At 46.3% G+C, this 25,546-nt stretch overlaps 1 protein-coding gene and 1 long non-coding RNA gene across 13 annotated transcripts in view; one reads left to right on the forward strand and one right to left on the reverse strand.

The window, feature by feature from the left end:
* On the forward strand, positions 1–23,503 carry ZNF133 (zinc finger protein 133). Of its 12 annotated transcripts, none has more exons than XM_085004541.1 (7): positions 1–396; positions 1,598–1,743; positions 10,890–11,053; positions 11,556–11,628; positions 16,559–16,685; positions 17,404–17,499; positions 21,594–23,503. In XM_085004541.1, the coding sequence occupies exons 5-7, from the start codon at positions 16,565–16,567 to the stop codon at positions 23,339–23,341; spliced, it is 1,965 nt and encodes a 654-aa protein (XP_084860667.1). In that variant the 5' UTR covers positions 1–396; positions 1,598–1,743; positions 10,890–11,053; positions 11,556–11,628; positions 16,559–16,564; the 3' UTR covers positions 23,342–23,503. The 12 variants fall into 12 exon arrangements, with proteins under 12 accessions (XP_084860667.1, XP_084860669.1, XP_084860665.1 ...); XM_085004543.1 differs by having other exon boundaries at positions 21,597–23,503; XM_085004539.1 differs by lacking the exon at positions 10,890–11,053 and having other exon boundaries at positions 1,598–1,776.
* Positions 20,549–25,546, reverse strand: part of LOC102162195 (uncharacterized) — a 24,330-nt gene continuing 19,332 nt past the window's right edge. The window contains exons 2-3 of the long non-coding RNA XR_014832892.1: positions 21,525–21,789; positions 20,549–20,985 (exon numbers count right to left, since the gene is read on the reverse strand). This is a non-coding gene — a long non-coding RNA (uncharacterized LOC102162195). The remainder of the gene's footprint in view (positions 20,986–21,524; positions 21,790–25,546) is intronic.

The raw sequence follows: 25,546 nt of genomic DNA on the forward strand, positions 1-25,546 counted from the left end.
AGTCTTTAACGCGGAGTTGCTGGAGAAGGCGGGTCGCGGCACAGCTAGGAAATTGTTCCCGCTATCTTCTACATGTTTTATCCACTGCTTTTAAGAAGAAAGAAGGGGAGTCACGTGACACAGGGGCCATTCTCCGGTGCTGGAGCATGTTACCCAGAAACAGCTCCCTCAGAGGCCCGTGGGAGCCGCTGGCCGGCGGCGCGTTTGGGGAGCCGCCGAGCATCCTGGGAGGTGTGGTCCCGGCGCCGGGCCGAAGATTCTGGGCAGTGTAGTCCCGGCGTCCTGCTGGAGTAGCTCCCCAGCTGGTGCCTGGAGTGACCCCTTGTTCTTTGGTGGCGCTGGTGAGTGGGGCTCCCACGAGACTTCTTCGCAGCCGTACCCTCTCCGCGCGGAAAGGTAAGTCTGGTCTGTGGGCTCGGGTTGGGACAGTGCGAGTGGCTGGGAGAGGAGGTAGTGGCGGGGACCCGCTGTCGTGGCTCAGGCCGAGCTCTCCGGGATGTCATATTTTGGGATGTGGGCGCGCATCTCCAAGGGACGTGGGTGAAATTCAGCTGTAATGCCCACGGCTGGTGGGTGCTGGGCTCCGGCCTCATCCTAGGGTTCCTGTGTGTGTGGACATGTTCGGCTTTAGCCGAAAGAGCGATATTGGGAAAGGGGGTCGCTCATGCCACAAGTCCCCAGGTTGGGGGGGAGTTTAGTTAGTGGGCTTTTGGGGGCCTTTTATTTCCCAGGTGGTACGGTGAGGGCCGCACCTGAAGCCAGGTGTTTGGAGTTTTGGTGGGAGGAGGCTGGTAACTTGTTTGGGCCCAGCTACCCCTCGGCTTTGCTGAGGCATCCCGCTGAGGGCCGGCCGGGCTTGGCCAAACTGCCCGAGTTGGGCTGAGTGTGGGGTGGCCGGCCATTTTGGCGCAATCTTAGGGTCTCGGTTTGGCTGGTCGCCCCTGGGTTGGAGTCTTGGAGGAAGAAGTCATCTGGGGCCCCCTGGGCAGGTTTTCCAAAGGTCCTTGGGTCCGTCATTGATCACAGGAATCATGAATTAACACATCTCTGGTGTGGCAGGGCTTTGGGATTTTGAGTTCCTTTAAACGTTTTTATTGTGGAGAAATTTCAAACAAATACGTAGAACTCTATGGACCCATCACTCAGGTTTAACTATCACCTTGTGACCAATCTTGATTCACCTCAAAATGATACACTGAGAATCCTTACAACCCACAGAGCTTCGCTGTCACTGCCCTATTTGAGAGCCTGGTCTCCACAGTCAGATTTCATCCAGACTCTGTTACTGTATAACTGTGTCACCTTGGGCAAGAGATTGAACTCACTGTGCCTCAATTCTGTCATCTGTAAAATGAAGATAATAAATTGTACTTCACTCGGTTGTGAGGCTAGAATGAGCTAAAACTCATACAGTGCCCAGAACAGTCTCTGGTATATACTGGGTGCCCAGTGAGTAGGAACTGTCCTTATTAGGGTCAGAGGCGAGAGAGGATCAGCTCTGGCAGGGTATCAGCAGCACGTTGGGTAGGCTGTTTTCCCAGCCCACATCGGGGCTCTGTTCCCAGCAGGTTGCCCTCAGTCTTTTCTTCTGTGGCAGGTCCACTCCTGATGCCTTTCAGGAAGAGGAAACCCTACGCTGCAGGAGCTTGAGAGTTTCCAGCGACTCCCTGAACCTTTCAGTCCTTGTTCTGACCCCTAGCTCCTGCCTGCAGAGAGGACCACCTGGTGGGCAAAAGGACTCAGGTGGGGACAGCTTGCCTTTTGGATGCTGAAAGGGTGGGTTTTCTTCACTCAACTTTGACATCTTGTGCCTTATAAAAGCCCCGTCAGGGGTCCGAGCCCCAGCTGGTTTCCCAGGAAACAAAGCTTGTTGTAAGGGTGGCCATTTTCACAGGACTGTTTTCAGACCCCGAGTCCTTCATGACCCTGCTGTTCTTGCGCCAGCATCTCTTCTCAGTGTTTTTGTTCTGACCTGCTCAACTCCCAGGGCTTGTCTGCTGTGAAGGCCTCAGCCTTCTGTTCTGTTGCATCCAGCACCCTCACTTCCTCTTCACCCTGGAACGCCTGGTAGCAAATCCTTTACCTGTAGGTCCCTCAGGGGTGACTCTTAACACATGTGGACTTCTTATTTTATTTTTTAAATGAAGTGTTCTGTGTTTACACTTTGCTTTTATTTTATCTATTTATTTATTTTTTTGTCTTTTTAGGGCCGCACTCGCGGCATATGGAGGCTCCCAGGCTGGGGGATCCAATCGGAGCTGTAACCAGCAGCCTACACCACAGCCACAGCAACGAAGGGTCTGAGCCGCGTCTGCGACCTACAACACAGTTCATGGCAACGCCAGATCCTTAACCCACTGAGCGAGGCCACAGATGGAAACCATGTCCTCATGGATGCTAGTTGGGTTTGCTAACTGCTGAGCCACAACAGGAACTCCTGGACTTCTTATTTTAATATAGCCATATAACCACAATTTCCTTGTTATACCCAACAGAAGTAGTAGTCCTCTTCTCCAGTTGTTTTCAGTTTATTTGTTTGTTTGTTTTTTCCAGTCGAAACAGCTCTGATCAGGCAGGAGAGGGAGTGGTATCTGGAATTCAGTGTGGTGGCTTTCCCTGTCTGCCCCTTTTGCCCCCAGTTTCTTCTGACCTTGCAGATCCAGGTCAGCATGTGCAATTTCTGCCCTGGTTCAGCTGGGCCTCTTGAGCTTTCCTTGCCTCTTTATTCTTTCCAGACTTACCTCCTATGCAATTGGCTGCTGTGTTCTCTCAGTGTCACCTGTGCAGTGCCCTGAATCCCTTCTTCTCTCGTCTCCGCTCCTGCACCACCCTTGCTTCCTGTCTCTTCTCTGCCTTCTTATCCCTCTTTCCCCTTACCTCTTTGTTTTTCCCTTTAAGTTTTATTGAGGTATAATTGATTTACAATGTTGTGGTAAATTTCTTCTCTACACCAGAGTGATTCAGTTATACATATAAACACATCCATTCTCCCTTCACCTCTTGAGTTGGGCACCTGAGGTATAAATACTGATCTTGTGGAGTTCCCTTGGGGTGCAGCAGGTTAAGGATCTAGTGTTGTCACTGCTGTGTCTTGGGCCACTGCTGTGGCACAAGTTCAATCCCTGGCCTTGAAACGTCATCCACATGCCATGGGCATGGCTGAAAAGAAAAGAAAAAAAAAAAAAAAAAACCCCATCTGCCGTTCAACCTACTAGAAAAAGACTTTTCTAAGCATTTGCTTCTGTCTCAACTCCAAAGTCAGACTACCTGGGTTCAAATCTCAGTTTCGCTATATCTAGCTGTGTGGCCCTGAGTCTGTGACTTTACCTCTCTGAGCCTTCTTTTCCTCCTCTGCCAATGGGGATCAGAATGGTGTCCACCTCACAGGGATGCTGGGTATGGTAACACTAGTAATGAGATTAGAGTGCCAGGTACATAAATATTAAGTAATTGTTAGAATTATTAATGCTTCTACCTTCTCCAAGTCTCCTTCCCAGTCTCCCCCCCTACTCCTCACCCTTGTTGGGTCCTGCTTTATAGCTGCGTGGACATAGGTTCCGTTGTTTGCTTTTCTTTCTCTGTGCCTCTCTGCTTCAGTATCAACTCCTGCTGAGAGCTCAGACGGGCTCCCTCTACAGATCACCCCTGCATTTCCCTTAGCAGGGTTCCCAGGCTCCCTGTCGGTGGCAAGACACTTGATGCATCAAGACCCTAGGGCTGTCCCACTGGATAGGGAGGTAGGTGGTTCTTTGAGCTTCCTGAAGTGGTTCTTTAAGCCTTGTGCCTCTTGAGCCACTGATACAGTTCCTGGCACCTATTTGGACTAAGTGTGGGATGAGCCATGAAGACACTAGCATCGTCCTTGCTGGCCAGAGTGGAAGTTTACATGGGGGGTCTTATTGGAAAGTGTGCTTTGGACTTTAGTGGAGTGAGCCCTAAGTAACAAGTTATGTAAACTTGATCTGAGGGCAGGAGGAACCATGATTTCCCTCTAGCTCTTGCCCTGCCTCTGTCCTCCCCTTTACAGCTAAACTCCTTGAAAGAATTCTTTCTTCTTGCTGTCTCTAGTATTATTCTCCCATTGCCTTTTAAATATTCCAATGAGGTCTTTTCAGCTCTACCCACTAAAAAATATTCTTTTTGGAGTTTCCTGGTGGCCTAGCTGATTAAGGATCTGGTGTTATCACTGCTATGGCACAGGTCACTGCTGTAGTGCAGGTTCAGTCCCTGGCCCAGGAATTTTCAGATGCTGTGGGCGTAGCCAAAAAATAATTTTCTGGGAGTTCCCGTCGTGGCGCAGTGGTTGACGAATCCGACTAGGAACCATGAGGTTGCGGGTTCGGTTCCTGCCCTTGCTTAGTGGGTTAACAATCCGGCGTTGCCGTGAGCTGTGGTGTAGGTTGCAGACGCAGCTCAAATCCCGCGTTGCTGTGGCTCTGGCGTAGGCCAGTGGCTACAGCTCCGATTCGACCCCTAGCCTGGGAACCTCCATATGCTGCAGAAGCAGCCCTAGAAATAACAACAACAAAAGACAAAAATAATTTTCTTTGTTAAGTTAGCACTGAGCTTCCTGCAGCTAACAGCCAGTCCGTGCTCAGCACCATCTTACATAGTTGCCTACTTCCTTCCTACAGTCTCTTCTCATGTGGTCTTCCTGGTTACCAGGTTTTCTTCCTGCCTCATAGGCTGCTCCTCCTCTGTCTCCTTTGCCGGCTTCCTTACTCCCAAACCTCTGCTACGGAAGGCCCCACCCCGTTCAGCGCTTAGACCTCTCTCTGTGCCAGCTCCATCTCTCCTTGGTGGCCGCATCCACTCTCAAGGTTTGAAATGCCATCTCTGAGGTTCAGTCTAGACCCAGGCCTTCAACTCCCAATTCCAGTCTCCTCTCTACTTCGCATTTCCACTTAGATATCTCATGGCCCCCAAACCTCTTGTGTCCACCAACAAACTCTGATCAGTGCCCCCAAACATGCTCCAGGCTCATGGAGTGCAGACAGTTCTTTCAGGGAGTTAGGGAGCGGAGATGAGGTAACTCCTTCAGCTTGCTCAGGCTCAGAACTCCAGAATCATCCTCAACTCCTTTCTCTTGTTCTTGTACTCCTTCCCCACTAAGCCCCACCATGATCCAGGCCACCATCTCACCTGGCTGATCATAGCCCTTGATGAGCTCTTTGCTTCCTCCCTGTCCCCCTGTGGTGTCAGTCAGCACAGCAGTCATGTCATGCATTTGCTCAAAGCCCTCCAGTGGCTTCTTGTCTCCGTCCAAGTCAAAACCTGCAAGGCTGGGTACAATCTTCCCAGCCCACTGTCGGTCACCACACATCAGCCACGGTGAACTATCTCTGTACCTTGACTACGCCAGGCTGACTTTTGCATCTGGGGGCTTTGCTGTTCTCTTGCCTGTGATGTTCTTTTAACCATTACTCGCTGGGCTCTTTCCCTCCCATTCTTCAGATTTTTACTCATCAGCTGAGAGAGGACTGCTCTTTAAAATCTCAAAACCCCAGCTCTTTTGTGTTACTTTTCTCCTTTCCTGCTTTATTTTCCTTAATGTCACTCATCGCTTTCTGATGTAGTTTATTAATATGTAGTTTATTAATATTTCCTCCTCTAAACTTCCGTGTCAGTGAGTACAGACGTTTTTCCCTTTGTTCATTTCTGTATCCCAGTGTCTAAAATAGTGTTTGTCACACAGTCAGAGTTGAGTACATTTCTAATGAGCAAGCAGTCCAGCCATGTGGAGATAGAGCTAATCCTGGGTGCAGTGGTTGAGGCTGATGGGTATGAGGAGGTGTCCTGCAGAGAACCTCAGCTGGTGTGGGGTGGGGAGGAATTGAGAGTTCTCAGAGGAGAATTGGTAATTGGTGTGACATGGCAAGTAGAGAAGATGTCCTGGTGCCTGAGTCGGCACGTGGAGGGGAGCGAAGGTGCCCCTGTCATTAACAAAGCTGAGGAGAGGAGTTCCCATCGTGGTTAGGAGCCCAGCTTATATCCATGAGGATGCAGGTTCGATCCCTGGCCTCAATCAGTGGGTTAACCATCTCCAGCGTTGCCTCAAGCTGTGGGGTAGGTCACAGATGCAGCTTGGATCCGGTGTTGCTGTGGTTGTAGTGTTGGCCAGCAGCTGTAGCTCCAATTAAACCCTCACCTGGGAACTTTGTGAGTGCAGCCCTAGAAAGAGCAAAAAATAAAATAAAATAAAAAAAATAAAAGCTGAGGAGAGCAAAGGCACAGCATGTCTTTGAGGGTTCTGATTGTTGATTACTACAAACAGGCGCTCCAAAACCACAGTTTAGAAGAACCACCAGGCTGTAATCTCCCACAGTCTCTTGGGTTTACAGGATCAGCTGGGCAGTCCTTGCGCCCAGCTCCGTGGAAGTTATAGCTCTGGCTGTATCTCCCACAGTCACTTGGGGACTCTCGGGTTGGAACATCCAAAATGGTTCTGTTGATAACTAGTGCTTTAGTGCAGTGACTGGAAGGCTGGGGTCAGTTGTTCTCCGCACTGTCTCCACATAGTACCAGGGCCTCTGCTTCCACGTGGTCCCTCCTGCAGAGGAGCTGAAGATCTCAATGTGGTGTCTCCCGGCCTCCTGGGAGTATAAGCTGTGTAGCCTTCTTAGGACTTAAATCTGTAAGTGGCACAGTGTCATTGGCCACATTTATGGGTTAAAGGTCAGCCTGAAGGACCTCCCAGGGTTTGAAGCTGAAATAAGTTGAGCAGCAAAATAGAGATAATATACTAACGTAACCCATAGAATGACCTGTGAATCCACATGGGCATACATGCATACGTAAGAAGGGACAACTCTTGCCTACCGAAGAATTCCAACTGATGAGTTTAGAACGAAAGAAGAAATTAGAACATTGTCATTTGGTAAACATGATAGTAATAATTGTTGCAGAAAAAGGTCCCACAAAATTATCCTAAAATTAGTGGGGTGAAGATCAAAGAGAAACAGGATATTTGTGTAATCCCAAAGTATCTCTCTCAAGATATTCATTAGTTATAAAGGGGGAAAGTGATGTTGCAGTGGAGAAACCCAGGGGACACTGCCTTAACCAAGGGTTGACAGCATCAGTGAGACACGTCAATGCCATGGACCCCTTGATAGGGTGCACTGAAAAGGACACATCACGTCTGAGGAATTCTAGCCAAAAGTGAACTAACATCATTCTAATCATTTTTAAGAAAGCAAATAAACCAAAATTGCAGGATGTTCTTCAAAAGCGTCATGTTCATGAAAGAGGGAACAATCACAGAGGAGGAGATTAAAGATATGTGACGGCTAAATGCATTGTGGGAACTTCAGTTGAATCTTGGATCAGAAAAGGGACATTCGTGGAAAACCTGTTGAAATGTGATTAAGAGCTGTAGTTTAGTTAATTGTAGTCTATCAATGTTAATTTCCTGGTTTTTGATCATTGTGCTGTGGTTTTCTAAGATGTTAGCTTGAGAGAAAGCTGGGTGAAAGTTACATGGCAATTGATATTTTTGCAACTTCTCTGTAAGTCCCAATTTTAAAACAAAAAGTTTTACGAATCCATCTATCTTAATATCGAGTTTTGTATTTTTTTTGGCTGCGCCCACAGGGCCAAAAATAAACCTGCACCATAGCAACGACCTGAGCAGCTGCAGTGACAACACCAGGTCCTTAACCCACTGCACCACAAGAGAACTCCTTGAATTTTTTTTTTTTTTTAAAGCGAGAAATGGGTGTTGAGTTTTGTTAAAGAATATTTCAGCATGAGGAGTTCCCACTGTGGTGTAATGGGATCGGCAATGTCTCTGCAGCACCAGGATGCAGGTTCCATCTCTGGCCCCGCACAGTAGATTAAGGGATGTGGCATCGCTTCAGCAGCAGAGGTCGCAACTGCTGCTTCGATCTGATCCCTAGCCCGGCAACTCCACATGCCTAGAGGTGGCCAAAAATGGGGGAAAAAAATTTCAGCGTGGTATATGAAAACAGTCATGATTTTTCTCTTTGGATTTGTTCATTAACATTATACTAATGGCGAGCTCCCTTCGTGGCTTAGTGGTTAATGAACTCGACTAGGATCCATGAGGATGTGGGTTCAATCTCTGGCCTCACTCATTGGGTTGGGGATCTAGTGTTGCCCAGCTGTAGTGTAGGTCTCAGGCGTGGCTCAGCTCCCACGCAGCTGTGGCTGTGAAGTAGGCCAGTGGCTGTAGCTCTGATTCAACCCCTAGCCTGGGAACCCTATGCCTTGGGTATGGCCCTGAAAAGCAAAAAAAAACCCAAAAAAACCAAAAAAAAAAACCACAATAATAAAAAAGACCAAAAAAAACCACATTATACTAATGGATTTCCTAATATTGAACCAATCTTTCATTTCTTGGTGAATCCTACTTTGTTATGGTAAAATATTTTCTTATTGCTTTGAATGATTTTTTTGCCATAATTTTTTTAACATGGTAAAATATATATAACATAAAATTTACCATCTGAACCATTTTAATGTATAGTTCAGTGGCATTAAGTACATTTATATTGTTGTGCAACCATCTGCACTCTCCCTCTCCCGGAGCTTTTTTTTTTTAGGGCCACACCTGCAGCATATGGAGGTTCCCAGGCTAGGGGTCCAATTAGAGCTGTAGCCACCGCCCTGTGCCACAGCCACAGCAACGCCAGATCTGAGCTGAGTCTGCAACACACACCACAGTTCACAGCAATGCTGGATCCGTAACCCACTGAACAAGGCCAGGGATCAAACCTGCATCCTCACGGATACTAGTCAGATTTATTAACTGCTGAGCCATGACAGTAACTCCTCCAGAGCTTTTTTATCTTTTTAAGCAGAAACTCCGTACCCATTAAATAGTAATCCCCTATTTCTCTTTCCCCCCTACCATCCCCTCTCAACCATCATTCTCTTTTTTGTCTATGTGGGTTATTCTAGGTACCTCATATAAGTGGATCATGCAGTATTTGTCCTTTTGCGTCTGGTTTGTTTTACTTAACATAATGTCTTTAACATTTATCCATGTTGTAGCATGTATCAGAATTTTTTTTTTTCTTGTCTTTTTAGGGCCGAGTCCGAGGCATATGGACCCTCCCAGGCTAGGGGTGGAATTGGAGCTGTGGCCACTGGCCTACACCACAGCCACAGCAACGCCAGATCCAAGATGCACTTGCAACCTATACCACAACTCATGGCAATGCCAGATCCTCAACCCACTGAGCGAGGCCAGGGATCAAACCTGTGTCCTCATGTACACTAATCAGATTCGTATCTGCTGAGCCACGGTGAGAACTCCCCAGAATTTCTTTTTTAAAGCTGAGTAATATCCTGTTGCATACATACACTACCTTTTGTTTGTTTGTTGATGGACACATTTTAGCTGTTGTGAATAATACTGCTCCCACGAGTATGTAAATATCTCTTCAAGTCCCAGCTTTCAGTTCTTTAGGGGAAGTACCAAGAAGTGGAACTGGCAAATCATACAGTAATTTCTATTTTTAATTTTCTGAGGAAGCAGTATACTGTTTTCTGTAGTGGCTGCACCGTTGTACGTTCCCACCAGCAGTGCACAAGGGTTGAATGATGATTTTGAAAGGTTTGATGGGGGAGTTCATGCTGGGCACTGAGAGACAGGAGAAATCACGTAAGGGAGTAAACATGAAGTAAAGAAGGATTAGAGGAAAAAATGGAAAATAGGCAAAGAAGGAATATCTTTTTCTTTTTTCTTTTTCTCTTTCTTTTCTTTCTCTCCCTCCCTCCTTCCCTCCGTCTCTTCTCTTTCCAGGACCTTGAATTTCTCCCTTTACCTTGCATTTTCTGAGGGGTGCTTTTCCCTAGCTTGTAGTCCTCTTTTCCCCCAGAGCTTTATCTTTCCAAGACTTCCCATTCTCATTCCGCCTACACTTCTTAAGTCCTCTCCCTGCAGTAAGTGCTCTGATTTTTTTTCTTTTTTCTTTTTTTTTTTTTTTGTCTTTTTGCCTTTTCTAGGGCCGCTCCCCCGGCATATGGAGGTTCCCAGGCTAGGGGTCTAATCGGAGCTGTTGCTGCCAGCCTACACCACAGCCATTGCAGTGCGGGATCCAAGCCACGTCTGCGACCTACACTGACCTACACCACAGCTCACGGCAACGCCAGATCCTTAACCCACTGAGCAAGGCCAAGAATCGAACCTGCAACCTCATGGTTCCTCGTCGGATTTGTTAACCACTGTGCCACAGCGGGAACTCCAGTGCTCTGATTTATCAGTACACTTTTCAGCATTTTCTCATACTGAGGCCTTTTCTGATGACTGTATCTAATCAGCTTTGCTGTTAGGGCCTGTCTTCTCTCTCACATGTAGTCCCAAGCTGCTGTTGTACTGTCCATTGGCTTAAAGTTGGGAGGATAGGAGATACCTCACCTGTTTAGTGTTTTGCTTTTTATTTTTTTTAATTAAGGTAATTTATTTACAGATATTTCGAAGTTAGGACATCCTCTGTCTAGTTGAAAGGGTGATGTCTTGTGTAGTTTACTTGTGTTTCAGTGGAAACTTAATTCAGGTATTTAGCAATTACCTCTTACTTGATTGGACTCAAACAACTTGATTTCTCCTGTGGTGAATAGTAGCTGAAATCCCTGTATAGCCCATTCAACCCTCCAGCTATCCTTGGCCACTTGGGCTCCTTATTGTCTCACTTGATGTTTATATAGTTCAGTATTCACCTAAAAATTTTAAGAGGGCTCATAGGTAGATTTGGGGCTCCATCCTTTGTTGCTTACACTTGCCAGCATTTTTTTTAAGATTTTTTTTTCTATTGTAGTTGATTTACAATGTTCTGTCAGTTTCTGCTGTACAGCAAAGTGACCCAGTCATACATGTATACATTTTTGTTCTCACATTATCCTCCATCATGTTCCATCATAAGTGACTAGATAGAGTTCCTCGTGCTGTACAGCAGGATCTCAGTGCTTATCCACTCCAGATCACTTTGCTAGCACTTTGCATACAGTTCCAGTCAGCCTGGAAGCCAGAAGCTCTTGATCTGTTCTCCACGTGCCACCTAGACTACGGAGTGCCCTCAGATGCAATGTGAGTCATGTACGGGTCTCGCCCAGTGTGTCCCTTCCTTCAAGTATCATATCCCCTCCATTTTCTGGATGCTTTTGTCTTCAAATAGTTGCTTTATATGTATATATATATGTATTTTTTTTATTTGTATATTTTTTTGTCTTTTTAGGGCCGCACATGCGGCATGTGGAGGTTCCCAGGCTAGGGGCCGAATTGGAGCTATAGCCGCCGGCCTACACCACAGCCATAGCAGTGCAGGATCTGAGCACGTCTGCAACCTACACCACAGCTCGACGGAGCCTTAACCCACTGAATGAGGCCAGGGATCATGGTTCCTAGTTGGATTTGTTAACCACTGAGCCACAACAGGAACTCCTTCTTTTATATTTTTGACCAGCATTTATAATTATTAGTAAGAAGGTTAGTTTGAAATAAGCTCTTCTGTCAGTCTCAGAATCTAATTTTACTGGTTTGTTTACTAATTCAGGTTCTTTTTAAAAACATTTTCTTCTGTTTTTCTCAGTTTATGTGTGCCAGTGTCTGGAGTTGAAGACAAGTGAAAACAATGAGTCGTTTGTTTTTTAACCCAGTATGAGGTAATTCAAAACAAGTGGATGGAATCAAGGTGCTGTCGGAAGTGGGGAATGGGGCACTCGTGGCTGTTGGGACTGTGAATTGGTATGCCTGCAGAGGGCAATTCAGAAGCACAAATATATGCTCAATATTAAGCCCAGTAATTCTGCTACTCTCTCAACGATACAAAAATACCGCCATATGCTGGAGTTCCTGCTGTTGGCACAGTGGGTTAAGAATCCAACTACAGCAGCTCGGGCTACTGCCGAGGTGTGGGTTGGATCCCTGACCCAGTGCAGTGTGTTAAAGGATCTGGTGTTGCCACAGCTGTGATGTAGCTTGTAGTTGCAGCTCAGTTTCAGTCTCTGACCCAGGAACAGCCATGTGCCACAGGTGTGTCCATTTAAAAAAAAAAAAAAAGAATGCTCACTAAACACTTAACAGAGTTATTCTGGGAAAGGATGTGGGCCTGGGGCAAAATCCAGAAAGAGAACTAAAATTTTTCCTTTATAATCTTCAGAATACACTCAATTCTTTTTAACACTAGCAAACATGTTAATTACATGCATAATTAAATATAATGAAGTGAAACCACAAAAGTAAATGTCTTTCACATATTTTTTTGGCTGTGCCCACAGCGTATAAGTTCCCAGGCAAGTGATCAGACTTACACCATAGCAGCGACCTGAGTTACAGCAGTGACACCACCAATCCTCAACCTGCTGAGCCACCAGGGAGCTCCATAAAAGTCTTTTAAAATGTCTTTTGATATTCCTTTATGAATTTTTTTTCTGACCATTTCATCCAGATCCTAATACTTCTTAGTTTAATCTGAGGTGTCATAGCTCATTATTTCAAAATGGATAATTCATCCTTCTGGCCAGTTTTTGTCCTTCATTATTCCTTTATTTCACTGGCTTTGTGCTCAATGCAGTATTTTTTCTGTCTTGGCCACCCAATAAAAATGCTAGGAGTTCCCTGGTGGCACAGCAGGTTAAGGATCTGCCATTGTCACTGCTGTGGCTTTGGTTGCTGCTGTAGTGTAGGTTTGATTCCTGGCCTAGGAAATTCTCCATGATATAGGCATGGCAAAAAAAAAAGAAAAGAAAAAAAAAAAGAAAAAGGCATACTTTTTACTTTTTTAAATGAAAAATCTTAAAAATAAAGGAGACAGTAGTATAGATTAACATCCTTATGTGCATCATCTTAACTTAATTATTTGTTTATGTTTTACCATATTTGTTGCATCTGGGTTTTTGGTTTGGGTTTTTTTTTGTGTGGTGTTTAAGAATTTTTAATTTTTTTTAATGGAAAAATTTCAAACACATTCAAAGCAAGGATAGTATAATAAAACCCCAGCTTTAACAGTAATCACCATGTAGCAATCTTGGAGGATTTTTTTTTTTTTTTTTTTTTTTTGGTCTAGTTTTGTCCATTGGTTTTTTGGTTTTGGTTTTTTAATGGCTGCACCCATGGCATATGGAAGTTCCTAGCCAGGGACTGAATTCGAGCCATAGCTGTGGCAATGCCGGATCCTTTAACCCACTGTTCTGGGCCAGGAATTGAACCAGCATCTCTGCAGTGACCTGAGACACTACAGTCAGATTCTTAAACCCACTGCACCACAGTGGGAACTCCTGTCCAGTGTTTTTATAGCAATCCCCTGGATCATTTTCATCGATAAATATTTCAGTATGTATGTCTTTGAAGAACAACCACAATAAGACCATTTTCATAAGTCATATATCTGATAATTATATCCAGAATATATAAAGAACTCCAGGAGTTCCTGTTGTGGCTCAGCAGTTGACAAATCCAACTAGTATCCATGAGGATACAGGTTTGATCCCTGGCCTCGCTCAGTGGGTTAAGGATCCATGAGCTGTGGTGTAGGTCACAGATGTGGCTCGGATCCTGAGTTACTAGAGTTCTGGCATAGGCCGGTGGCAGCAGCTCCAACTGGACCCCTGGCCTGGGAACCTCCACATGCCACAGGTGTAACCCTAAAAAGACAAAAACAAAAACAAAAAAAAAAACAAAAAACAACCTTCCAATAACAACAACAAAAACCAAACACCCCAGTTCCAGAACAGGCAATGGACTTGGATACACATTTTTGCAAAGAAGATACACAAATAGCAACTAAGCACATGAAAAGATGCTCCCTGGAGTTCCCATCGTGGCACAGCAGAAACGAATCCAACTAGGAACCATGAGGTTGCAGGTTCAATCCCTGGCCTCGCTCAGTGGGTTGAGGATCCGCCGTTGTGTGAGCTTCAGTGTAGGTCATCTGGCGTTGCTGTAGCTGTGGTGTAGGCCGGCAGCTGTAGCTCCGATTAGACCCCTAGCCTGGAAACCTCTATATGCCGAAGGTATGGCCCTAAAAAGACAAAAAAAAAAGAGAGAAAGAAAAGATGCTCACCATCATTAATCATTAGGGAAATGCAAACAAAGACCATAATGAGAAACTGTTTTACACCCATCAGGAAGGCAGACAAGTATTGCTAAGGATGTGGGGTAATTGTAAGGCTTTACATTGCTTGTGGGGATGTAAAATGGTGCAGCTGCTGTGGAAACAGTACAGTGATTTCTGTGGAAATGCAACATAGAATTACCATTTGATTCAGCAATTCCAACATAATTGAATGCAATGCATAAGGTATTATTTTTGCTTTTTAGGGCCACACCTGCGGCATATGGACATTCCCAGGCTAGGGGTCTAATGGGAACTCCAGCTGCTGGCCTACACCACAGCCACAGCAACACCAGATCCTTAACCCACTGAGCGAGGCCAGGGATCGAACCCACAATCTCATGGTTCCTAGTTGGATTCATTTCCGCTGCACCACAGCGGGAACTCCATATGGTAGTATTATTCACAATAGCTAAAAGGTGGATGCATACTCAATATCCATTAATGGATGAGTGGCATATACATACAATAGAATATTTTTTAGGAGTCCTAGCTGTTAAGGACTCAGCATTGTCACTGCTGTAGTTTGGGTAGCTGCTGTGGCTCAGGTTCAATCCCTGGCCCAGGAGCTTTTGCATGCTGCAGGTGTGGCCAAAAGAAAAAAAAAAAGTGGGAGTTCTCATCGTGGCGCAGTGGTTAACGAATCCAACTTGGAACCAAAGGTTGCGGGTTCGATCCCTGCCCTTGCTCAGTGGGTTAATGATCCAGCGTTGCCGTGAGCTGTGGTGTAGGTCACAGACACAGCTCGGATCCTGCATTGCTGTGGCTCTGGCGTAGGCTGGCAGCTACAGCTCGGATTCGACCCCTAGCCTGGGAACCTCCATATGCCGCGGGAGCAGCCCAAGAAATGGCAAAAAGACAGAAAAAAAAAGTGTATTTTTTAGCCTTAAAAAGAAAGGAAATTCTGAGGACATGCTTTTACATGGCTGAAACTTGAAGACATGATGCTAAATGAAATAAGGATCCAAAAGGGCAAATAGTGTATAGATTCCACTTATTTGTGATACATAGAATAGCCAAATATAAGAAGACAGAAAGTAAAATAATGGTTACCAGGGTTTGTAAGGAAGAGGGAGTTGTAACTTGGGATAACGAACAAATTTTGGAGATGGACAGTGTGATGGTTACGACAGTGTGAACATCCTTAATGCTACTGAAATGTGCACTTAAAAGGGTAAAAATAGGGCGTTCCCATCGTGGCACAGTGGAAACGAATCCGACTAGGAACCATGAGGTTGTGGGTTCAATTCCTGGCCTCGCTCAGTGGGTTAAGGATCTGGCGTTGCCGTGAGCTGTGGTGTAGGTCGCAGACGCGGCTCGGATCTGGTGTTGCTGTAGCTGTGGTATAGGCTGGCGGCTATTAGACCCCTAGCCTGGGAACCTCCATATGCCACAGGTGCAGCCCTTAAAAAGAAAAAAAAAGGACAAAAAAATAAAATGGTAAAAACAGTAAAACATTTATGTATATTTTACAATAAAAATTTAAAAGCTCGGCAGCTAGTAATGCTCAACTTATTCTGTATTCTACCACTCGGCGCCTTGTATTCCTCCCAAGTGGTCCTGCTTTCCCTCTCAGGTGTCCTCTCTTCCGTGGCCCCCACATGCCTCATCAGGAGTACCTGGCCCCTTCTTCCTCCCTCGATTCCTGCCCTTTGTTCAAGACCAAGTTCCTGGGCCTCTCAGGACTCCTTTCCTGATATCTGAATTCCCGTGTGCTCTCCATTTTGAAATAGCGTCGAGATGAAAATAGCAAGATTGGGCAGGGGGATGAGAAAGGCATGTGGCGAGGGCTTTGTGGGCTGAGGAGTCAGGGACATCCACTGAGCACCCCTAGTATGGGACAGGATGTGTAATGGACTGTTACCCCCGTTTCACAGGTGAGAATGTGGAGGCGCTAGTGGACAGCAGGGGCCCCAGACCAAAGGCAGTAGGGGTCAAGTTTGTGCTCTTCACCACACCCTGCTTGTGCCTCTCAGGCCAGGGAAGGCCCAAGGGGCTGTGGGATTGAGGCGGAGGACTGAGTTATAGTCTGGTCTTCGCTCTTGCTGAATTGCATAAATTTCAGTCATCCAGATGCTTCAACACCCATACCGTTGTTCAGACTCTTCTTTCTAAATTTTTAGAACTCAGAAGTGTGTTGCTTTCCTGGTTTTTAAATTGTATGTTGTTTGCTCTTCCCTCAACCTGGATTTAAAGCTCCCCAAAGTTACAACCTCCTTTTTTTTTTTTTTTTTTTTTTTTTTTTTTTTGCATGTATTCTTCAAAACAGCCCACCCAGGATCTTGAATGTGTAAATGGACAAGTGCCACTGCCTGGATGGTGACAGGGATTTAAGGGTCTTAGAACACAGGGCACCAGGGTCAAAGGCAGGGTCTAGAGATCTCACCTACCTCCCCACTGGTCGCCTCCTCCTTGCCCCTCACCCCTCAGGCCTGGGCAAGGCTGGCTCTCGGGTGAGCAGGGCTGTGTTTGTGTTACAGGCACACATGGCATTCAGAGACGTGGCTGTGGATTTCACCCAAGAGGAATGGATGCTGTTGAGCCCTGCTCAGAGGTCCCTGTACAGGGAGGTGATGCTAGAGAACTACAGCAATATGGTCTCGCTCGGTAAGCCTAGCATCTCTAACCATCTGTAACTTTGCTCTGGGCATCATAGCCTGTGCTTGAAGCAGCCTTGTTGCTTTCTTTTTTTTAATCTTTTGTCTTTTTAGGGACCCACCTGCAGGATATGGAGGTTCCCAGACTAGGGGTCTAATCAGAGCTACAGCTGCTGACCTACACCACAGCCATAGCAATGCTAGATCGGAGCTGCCTATGCCACAGCTCATGGCAATGCAGGATCCTTCACCCACTAAGCGAGGCCAGGGATCGAACCCGCAACCTCGTGGTTCCTAGTCGGATTCGTTTCCGCTGCACCATAACAGGAACTCCCGTGTTGCTTTCTGATTTTGCCTTCGGGTTGGACTCAAAAGCAGAGACACTCTGTTCCCTCTTTCCCTAGGGAAGGTCTGATTTTGTAGAGTTGAAATGGGTAGAGGTGTGTGTGATACTCTGCACTTTAGGGCTTTTCCCGCAGGCTCTTGGGTAAGCATGACACCTCTTGCCGGTTCTCTTAAATGAGGGAAGGGTTCTCTACCCAGGATGGAGCAGGATGGGTGTGCTCTCCTCCCAGTTTACCTGCTTCTCATCCCTTCCACTGCAGAGAGCTCACATTGTCAGGCCTTTCCTCCACCTTTTGTAGTTCCTCACCGAATCTGCCTGAGTTCAGGAACTGGCCCTTGAGCCTCTAACTTCCAGCCACCTTGTTTTCTTTTCCTATGAGCAGGAATTCCATTTTCTAAACCGAAACTCATCACTCAGCTGGAGCAAGGGAAGGAAACCTGGAGAGAAGAGAGAAAATGCCCACCGGCCACCTGCTCGGGTAAGTGGGGAACACGGGGCATCTCAAGGGGCAGGGGAGAGGCGGCCTCGCTCAAGTGCTGGGGAGGGAAGCCCTTCTGACTCCCAGGCTGCTGGGGGCGCAGCCTGGCACAGCCTTCCTTCCAGGCCTCCATCCTCACTCGGCCTTTCCTGCTGTCTCGTCTCCTTCCTGCGCTGGGTTTGCCTTCTGCCTCACTCAGTTCTCTCCCACGGTTGAAGGGTTCTTTCTCTTATTACTATATTTTGAAAAGATCAAGCTTAGAGTGTGGAAAAAAAAACTGAGCTAAAGAAAAAAAAAAGGCAAGCCCAGTGGGAGGAAGGCAGGCTATAAAAAGCCAGCTGGGAAATTGAAATGGAATGCTAAAAAAATTTATAAGAATTTCACCAAGGAGGGTGAAATTTTAAATGGTTATATAAGTACCTATGTAATCCTCAGTTTTGCCTCTTAGCCCTCAGAGCCTAAACTAGTTGCTAGTTACTATTTGGCCATTTGAGAAAACATTTGCAACCTTAACTTGTTCTTTTTCTTATTCCCCAATATGCTTTATTCTGTAGTTTGTCTTACTTTCTGAATTCCCTAATACAATGTTAAAATAGATGTTTTAAACATATTTTTGGGGTTTTTTTTCTTTTTAGGGCTGCACCCTGGCATGTGGAGGTTCCCAGGCTAGAGGTTAAATCGGAGATGTAGCCACTGGCCTACACCACAGCCATGCCAGATCCGAGCTGAGTCTGCAACCTATACCACAGCTCATGGCAACACTGGATCCTTAACCCACTGAGCGAGGTCAGGGATCAAACCTACATCCTCATGGATGCTGGTCAGATTTGTTTCTGCTGAGCCATGATAGGAACTCCACATTCATATGCTTTTTTTAATCAAAAGAAAAATAACTCCTTTTTACCCATCCAGATAACTTACCATTTTCTCTGCTCTTCGTTTTTTTCCTGAAGATTTGAGTTTCTACCCGATAGCATTTTCATTATTTCGCATTTCTTGTGGCGCAGACAGCAGTGTTTTTGTTTTTCTGAATGTGTCTTTATTTCACCTTTGTTCTCAAAAAAACACTTTCACTGGATATAGAATTCCAGATTGGAATTTTCACTAAAGATGTTATTCCCCTGTTTTGGCCTTGATTATTACCCTGGTTTTTTGTTACTTTTTCTTCAAATTTTTGGCTACTTTCAGAGTTTTTGGTATATTTTTGGTATTCAGCTGTTTGACTGTGATGTAACTGCAGAGGCATGCTTTTCTTTGTATTTTCCCTGATTGGGGTTTGCTAAGATTTCGAATCTAAAAATTATGGCTAGAGCTAAATTCAGGGATTTTTTTTGGACATTCCTTCATATTTCTTTTCTGTTCCCTTCTTTCTCCTTTTTAAGATGACAGCTACCTGTGTATTCATCCTTTTTATGTTGTCCCCCAGGTTACTGAGCCTTTTCATATTTTGCCCTCTGTTCTTCAGACTGGATGATTTGTTATGTCATCTCCAATATGCTGTTAAGTCCTGGCCAGTGATTTTTCATTTGATACTATAAATTTTTTTCAGTTTTGTCATTTACTTTTATTGTAATTTTCCACTTCTGTGATGATTATTTCCTGTTTATTAATGAACAGAAAAATTGCCTTCTTTAATAGAATAACTCAGATGTTTAATGGATGCATTTTTTAATGCAAAATAAAGTTACAAAATAGTGTTTATTACACAGTTCAGTTTATTATTAAATGGGAGAAGTGGGTGAGAGACTATCAATATGTTAATGTGAACATAGAGGTCTGCATTACTTACAATTACGAGTGGTTACCTGGGTAGGGATAGAATTGGAGAGAGCAGGGCAAAGGGGTTTCTGGGAATTTTTGCTTGGTATTCTTTTTTGTCTTTTTAGGGCCACACCCGCGGCATATGGAGGTTCTCAGGCTAGGGGGTTGAATCAGAGCTGTAGCCACCAGCCTACACCACAGCCACAGCAACGTGGGATCTGAGCCACGTCTATGACCTACACCACAGCTTACGGCAATGCTGGATCCTTAACCCACTGAGGGAGGTGAGGGATTGAACTCGTGTCCTCATGGATACTAGTCACATTCGTTAACCACTGAGCCATGACAGGAATTGCTGGTATTTTTTTTAAATGATAGAGGTTTAAATAACTTCAAGGAATTGTGTTTTTAGTTTTTAAAATACTTTTTGGTAATTTTATAAATGTTTCCTGCACAGAGAGAAGTATATACTTTTTATACAGAAAAACAAAAAATTTTTTTGGGGATTGGGTGTGGGGCATGCCTACCAGCATGTGGAAGTTCTGGGCCAGGGCTTGAACCCATGCCATAGCAGCAACCCAAGCCACTGCAGTGACAATGCTAGATCCTTAACCTGCTGTACCACAGGGAACTCCTATTTCTCAACTTTACTAAAAGCTTATAATCTTGTCTTAGAATCATATAATAGAATATAGCATATATAATAGAATATAGTATTTCTCAAGTTTATATCCTTGTTTTTCATCTGCTGTGAGTCATAAAGCTCCCCAGTGTCATTGTAACATATCAAATCCTCTGTTTCTAAGATTTTGCCTTATTTTCACTTCAGTGTCCTGTTAGGCATGTAAAAGGTTTGTGACAGTTTATCTCATTCACTAATGAAGTTTTTAACATTAAAATTCTAGTCCATGTGATGATATTCCTTTAACTTTCCCTTTGTTTCTTGTTAATTTTAGCACCCGCTTTGTTGTAGCTTGGGTTTTTGTTTTTTGGGGTTTTTTTTGTATGGTATTTCTGTGTTCATCGTTTTTTAAAATAGTGTCATTTGGGTGTTGTATAGCTAGTATTGCATTTTTATGCCAAACAACTGTTGTCTTCGACTAGGGACTATGGCCCTTTTGCATTTACTGTAATAACTGACCATCCCTGTTCCACAGGACTGACTTAGGGGCTGCCTGTGGGGCAGGGGCAGAGGTGCTTGACCACAGTGATAGCAAAGAAGGTCAAGGCAAAGGAAGAAAGCATCCGTCTTAGCTCAGGCTACTCAAACAGAATGCCACACAGCAGGTGGCATAAACAGAAGTTTATTTTTCTCTGGTTCTGGAGGCTCATAGCTCTTGGCTGATCAAGGTGTGGGCAGGTTTGGTTACATAGGAGGCCCCTCTCCTTGGTTTGCAAATGGCTGTCTCCCTGCTCTGTCCTCCATGTCTGCACTGCCTGCTCTTCCCCCTCTTCCAAGGAGGACACCAGTCATGTTAGATTAGAGCCTAATGACCCCTTTAAAGGCCCTGTCCCCCACAACAGTAGCATTGTATAGAGGATGGAATAATTCTAGAATGCGGATGTCTACATAGTTTTAAAAGTTCAAGCAAAGTGTTGAGGTAGGTGCAGTAAAGTCTGTACCTGGTCTCTCAGACCATGTGATCGTTCATTGCCTTCAGTTGACTAGAACCAGATGTGATAAAACAATGCATTCAGCGCTGACATCTGTTTACAAGAGGTACCCTAAGAAGACAAAAATTTATATTGATTTCTGGGGAAATTTTTACTTAATTATGGAAATGAACAGGGCTTGAATTGGTCAGGGGCACCAGTCCCTGGAGGGGGTGCCTAGACGGTATACATGTTGTCTGTTACTCAAAGCCTACTGCCTTGCACAAATTCTGGTACAGAGTAATTCTTGGGCAGTTATTTGTCAGTGCATAGGGAAACTCCATTGCACAGTGAGTTTCACACGTCATCTCTTTACCCACATCATGCTGCTTCCTACATACTGGGGGGTGCAGGGGGGAGGGGGTGTCCTCCAGTCTGAATGACTGCTTTCTCTGCCCATCCCTGTTCTCATGGGGAAGTAGGGGAAGACAGTGAGTTTCCCTGTGGGTCCTCTCGCGAGATGTCAGTCATAAGTAATCCTTTCAGCCACAGTTTGCATCACTCTGGGCGGTGGTGGTGAGAAGGCCATTGTAGTAGGTCCTCTAAAGGACATCTCAATTGGGGAGCCCCGAAGTTTCAGGCATTCTGAAGAACAGGGAAGCGCATCTTACCATCAGACTAGGCAGCACTGCTTCAGCTGCCCCCGGTCCCACTTCTGACTCAGACTTTTCTCCCCGCAGCAGAACCACAGCCAGAGCTCCACCTCTGTCCTTTCTGCCCTCCGGATTTCTCCAGTCGGAAGTTCCACGTGCAGCATGTGCTGTGTCGTCACCCGCCCTGGCTCCTCACCTGCTTGTGTGCAGAAGATCCTGCCCAGCCCAGAGATCCGTGCTCCGGGGACCCGAAGCAGCCACAGCAAGCCTGTGCTGGAAGTTCCTGGAACGACAGAGCAGAAGGTCAGGAGAGAGAAAGTGCCCTGCCTTTGTTTGGAAAGACCAAGAAAAGGACTCCAGGGGTGTTCTCCAGGCCACCCCAGAGGCAGCCCGAGAGCCCCAGGAATGGCATTCGAGGCGTGGAGGTGGAGGCCAGCCCCACCCAGACAGGCAACCCCGAGGAAACAGACAAGCTGCTCAAGAGGATAGAAGTCTTGGGGTTCGGAACAGTCAATTGTGGAGAGTGTGGACTCGGCTTCAGCAAGATGACCAACCTGCTTAGTCATCAGAGGATACACTCCGGGGAGAAGCCTTATGTGTGCGGGGTGTGTGAGAAGGGCTTCAGTCTAAAGAAAAGCCTTGCCAGACACCAGAAGGCACACTCGGGGGAGAAGCCTATTGTGTGCGGGGAGTGTGGGCGAGGCTTTAACCGGAAGTCGACACTCGTCATACACGAGAGGACACACTCGGGCGAGAAGCCTTATATGTGCAGCGAGTGTGGGCGAGGCTTCAGTCAGAAGTCGAACCTCATCATACACCAGAGGACACACTCTGGGGAGAAGCCCTACGTGTGCCAGGAGTGTGGCAAAGGCTTCAGCCAGAAGTCAGCGGTCGTCAGACACCAGCGGACACACTTGGAGGAGAAGACCATCGTGTGCAGCGACTGTGGCCTGGGCTTCAGCGACAGGTCGAACCTCATCTCCCACCAGCGGACACACTCAGGGGAGAAGCCCTACGCCTGCAAGGAGTGTGGGCGATGCTTCAGGCAGAGGACCACCCTCGTCAACCACCAGAGGACACACTCCAAGGAGAAGCCCTATGTGTGTGGCGTGTGTGGGCACAGCTTCAGCCAGAACTCCACTCTCATCTCACACCGGCGGACGCACACAGGCGAGAAGCCTTACGTGTGCGGGGTGTGTGGACGCGGCTTCAGTCTGAAGTCACACCTCAACAGACACCAGAACATACACTCAGGGGATAAGCCCATCGTGTGTAAGGACTGCGGGCGAGGCTTCAGCCAGCAGTCAAATCTCATCAGACACCAGAGGACACACTCAGGGGAAAAGCCCATGGTGTGTGAGGAGTGCGGGCGAGGCTTCAGCCAGAAGTCAAACCTCATTGCGCACCAGAGGACACACTCAGGGGAAAAGCCGTACGTGTGCAGGGAGTGTGGGCGAGGCTTCAGTCACCAGGCAGGCCTCATCAGGCACAGGCGGAAGCACGCGAGGGAAAAGCCTTACACATGCAGGCAGTGTGGACTCGGCTTTAGCAGCAAGTCAGCACTAATTACACACAAATGGGTCCACTCGGAAGCGAAGCCTTGTTTGTGCAGGGAGTGTGGCCAAGGCTTTACCCAAAAGTCACACCTCGTCTTACATCGAAGGACACACCAGGGGAAGAAGCCTTATGTGTGCAAGACATGCGGCCAAGGCTTTAGCCAGAAGTCTCACCTCAGCCGACACAGGAGGATGAAATCTGTCCACCACAAACCACCACTTCAGTCTGACTCTGAGGCCTGTTCAGGACAATCTTCTGACCCTTTTCACTCTCTTTGAGAGTGAAGATGGGGTCAAGGACTCAATACTCAACATTTTTTTACACTTGACACATGAAATGGAGGAGAAAAATGCATTCCACATTTGACTTAGTTTACTTCCTCCACACTAAGTCTTGATGTTTGTGGCCTTTTGTTCTAATAAACTTTGCTTCTTTACAAATCTGCAGCCTCAGCTGTGTACCTCAGTCACTCATCTGTGAGGACAGGGAGTAAGGAGTGGTACTGAAGTCTGGAAGTCCTCAGTCCACTTTTCCACAGAAACTCAATTCCTTGGAAGATGTAAGAACTGAGTCACTCCCTGTGTATTGGAAAGTATTCCTTTGTATAGAGAGAGAATCTGGGAACTGTGTTCAGGGTAATCAGGTGAGGGGAGGGAACCTTCCAGAAAATACGGCTTGGTAGTAGCTCAGTTTCATCTGCAGCTGCCCCTTTCCTTGGCTGCTGCTGCAGCAGCCCCCTTTCTTGCTTCTCTCCTCCTAGCTCTCAAACATCTAAATTGTCGCCTTGGCCGAATTAATCCCCTCACTACCTTCATTGCTCTTTCTCAGACTTTAGTCCCTCATCTCCCCATCTTGAGGCCCCTAGCACGCCAGCCTCAGGGCCTGGTCTTCCAGCCATGACCACGCAGTAGTTTGGTCTCAGAATTTTGGGTCTCCAGTCACACCCACGTCAGACCACCCAGAACACGGTGGTAACATAACAGGCTGAAAGCAGGTGCTCTCCTCAGCCCTTCAGGAACCGGGGTGAGACCCATGAAGTCACATTCCCACATCAGCCCTTTAACTCTAGGATTTGAAACTTTTGAGTTCCGTTCTTTAGCACTCCATCCTTATGCCAACCATCCAATAACTGGTCTAAGACTCACAGCCACACAGCCTCGGGAGTTAAAACTTAATAGTCCTCCAGTCACAAAGCTAACGATATTTCACCACATTGTTTTTTGTTTTTGTTTTTTTAATTATCTTTTCAGGGCCACCCTCACGGCATATGGACGTTTACGGCCTAGGGGTCAAATCAGCCCTGCAGCTGCTTCCCTACACCACAGCCACACAGGATCTGAGCCACATCTGTGACCAACGCCGGAGCTTGTGGCAACGCCAGATCTTTAACCCACTGAGTGAGGCCAGAGATCAAACCCACATCCTCATGGATACTAGTCAGGTTCTTAACCCGCTGAGCCACAACTGGAACTCCACACTTAAAGATTCTTAACCATACCTCCCCCATTGTGTTCCCATCCAAAGTGGTTTTGCTCAAAACAAGTAGCTTTTGTCTTTTTTTTTTTTTTTTTTTGCTATTTCTTGGGCCGCTCCCGCGGCATATGGAGGTTCCCAGGCTAGGGGTTGAATCGGAGCTGCAGCCACTGGCCTACGCCAGAGCCACAGCAATGCTGGATCCGAGCCGTGTCTGCAACCTACACCACAGCTCACGGCAACGCTGGATCGTTAACCCACTGAGCAAGGCCAGGGACCGAACCCGCACGCAACCTCATGGTTCCTAGTCGGATTCGTTAACCACTGCGCCACGACGGGAACTCCCAAAACAAGTAGCTTTTAAGGATCATCTCAAGGTTGCAGCTGTGAAACCCTTTAAGACTTCAGAAGATTTAAGTGTGCGGCTTCTAGGCAATATCAGCTACATCAAATGGTTTCTATGCAGTTTAAGGGTATCATCCCACAGCCCCTTGACATTAAACCTAAACCAGAGAGAGGCTTGACTTGAAAAAGGGTTGTAGGTTTGGTTTCATCTAATGGAGTGTGACATTCAGTAAGAGGCATAGGAAACCCTTGACATTTGTAATAGAAACACCAGCTTCGTTTGACAAGGACAGAGAAAAAATCCTTTTTTGTGGGCAGTGAGGCAGGCTGAGAAATCTACGAATCTGCAAACAGGGCCCTTCTTATAGACAACGAACGAAAGTATAGACACAGAAGCCATGGAGAGTCACTCCCAGGGGGCAGCACTGGGCACTTGTCAAGGAACTGATTGCATGTGCCCAGCTCAATTTCACAACCCACACCAAGACGCATGGGCAAACGATCGAAAGAAAAAACCCTGAAAGCATGGAAGAAAAAGACTTGTTGCATATAAGATCCTCAATAAGATGAACGACTAGCTTTTCATTAGACAACGTGGATGCCAGAAGATAGTAGGATGGTCCATGGTGCTTGGAAAAAAAGAGGTCAACAGAGAATTCGGTGTC

Source organism: Sus scrofa, chromosome 17 (genome assembly GCF_054392235.1).
Source record: "Sus scrofa isolate SSC_HxYL_T2T_F1_AM1 chromosome 17, Sscrofa_HxYL_maternal_Yorkshire_Landrace_v2.0, whole genome shotgun sequence".
Classification (NCBI taxonomy): Eukaryota; Metazoa; Chordata; class Mammalia; order Artiodactyla; family Suidae; genus Sus; species Sus scrofa.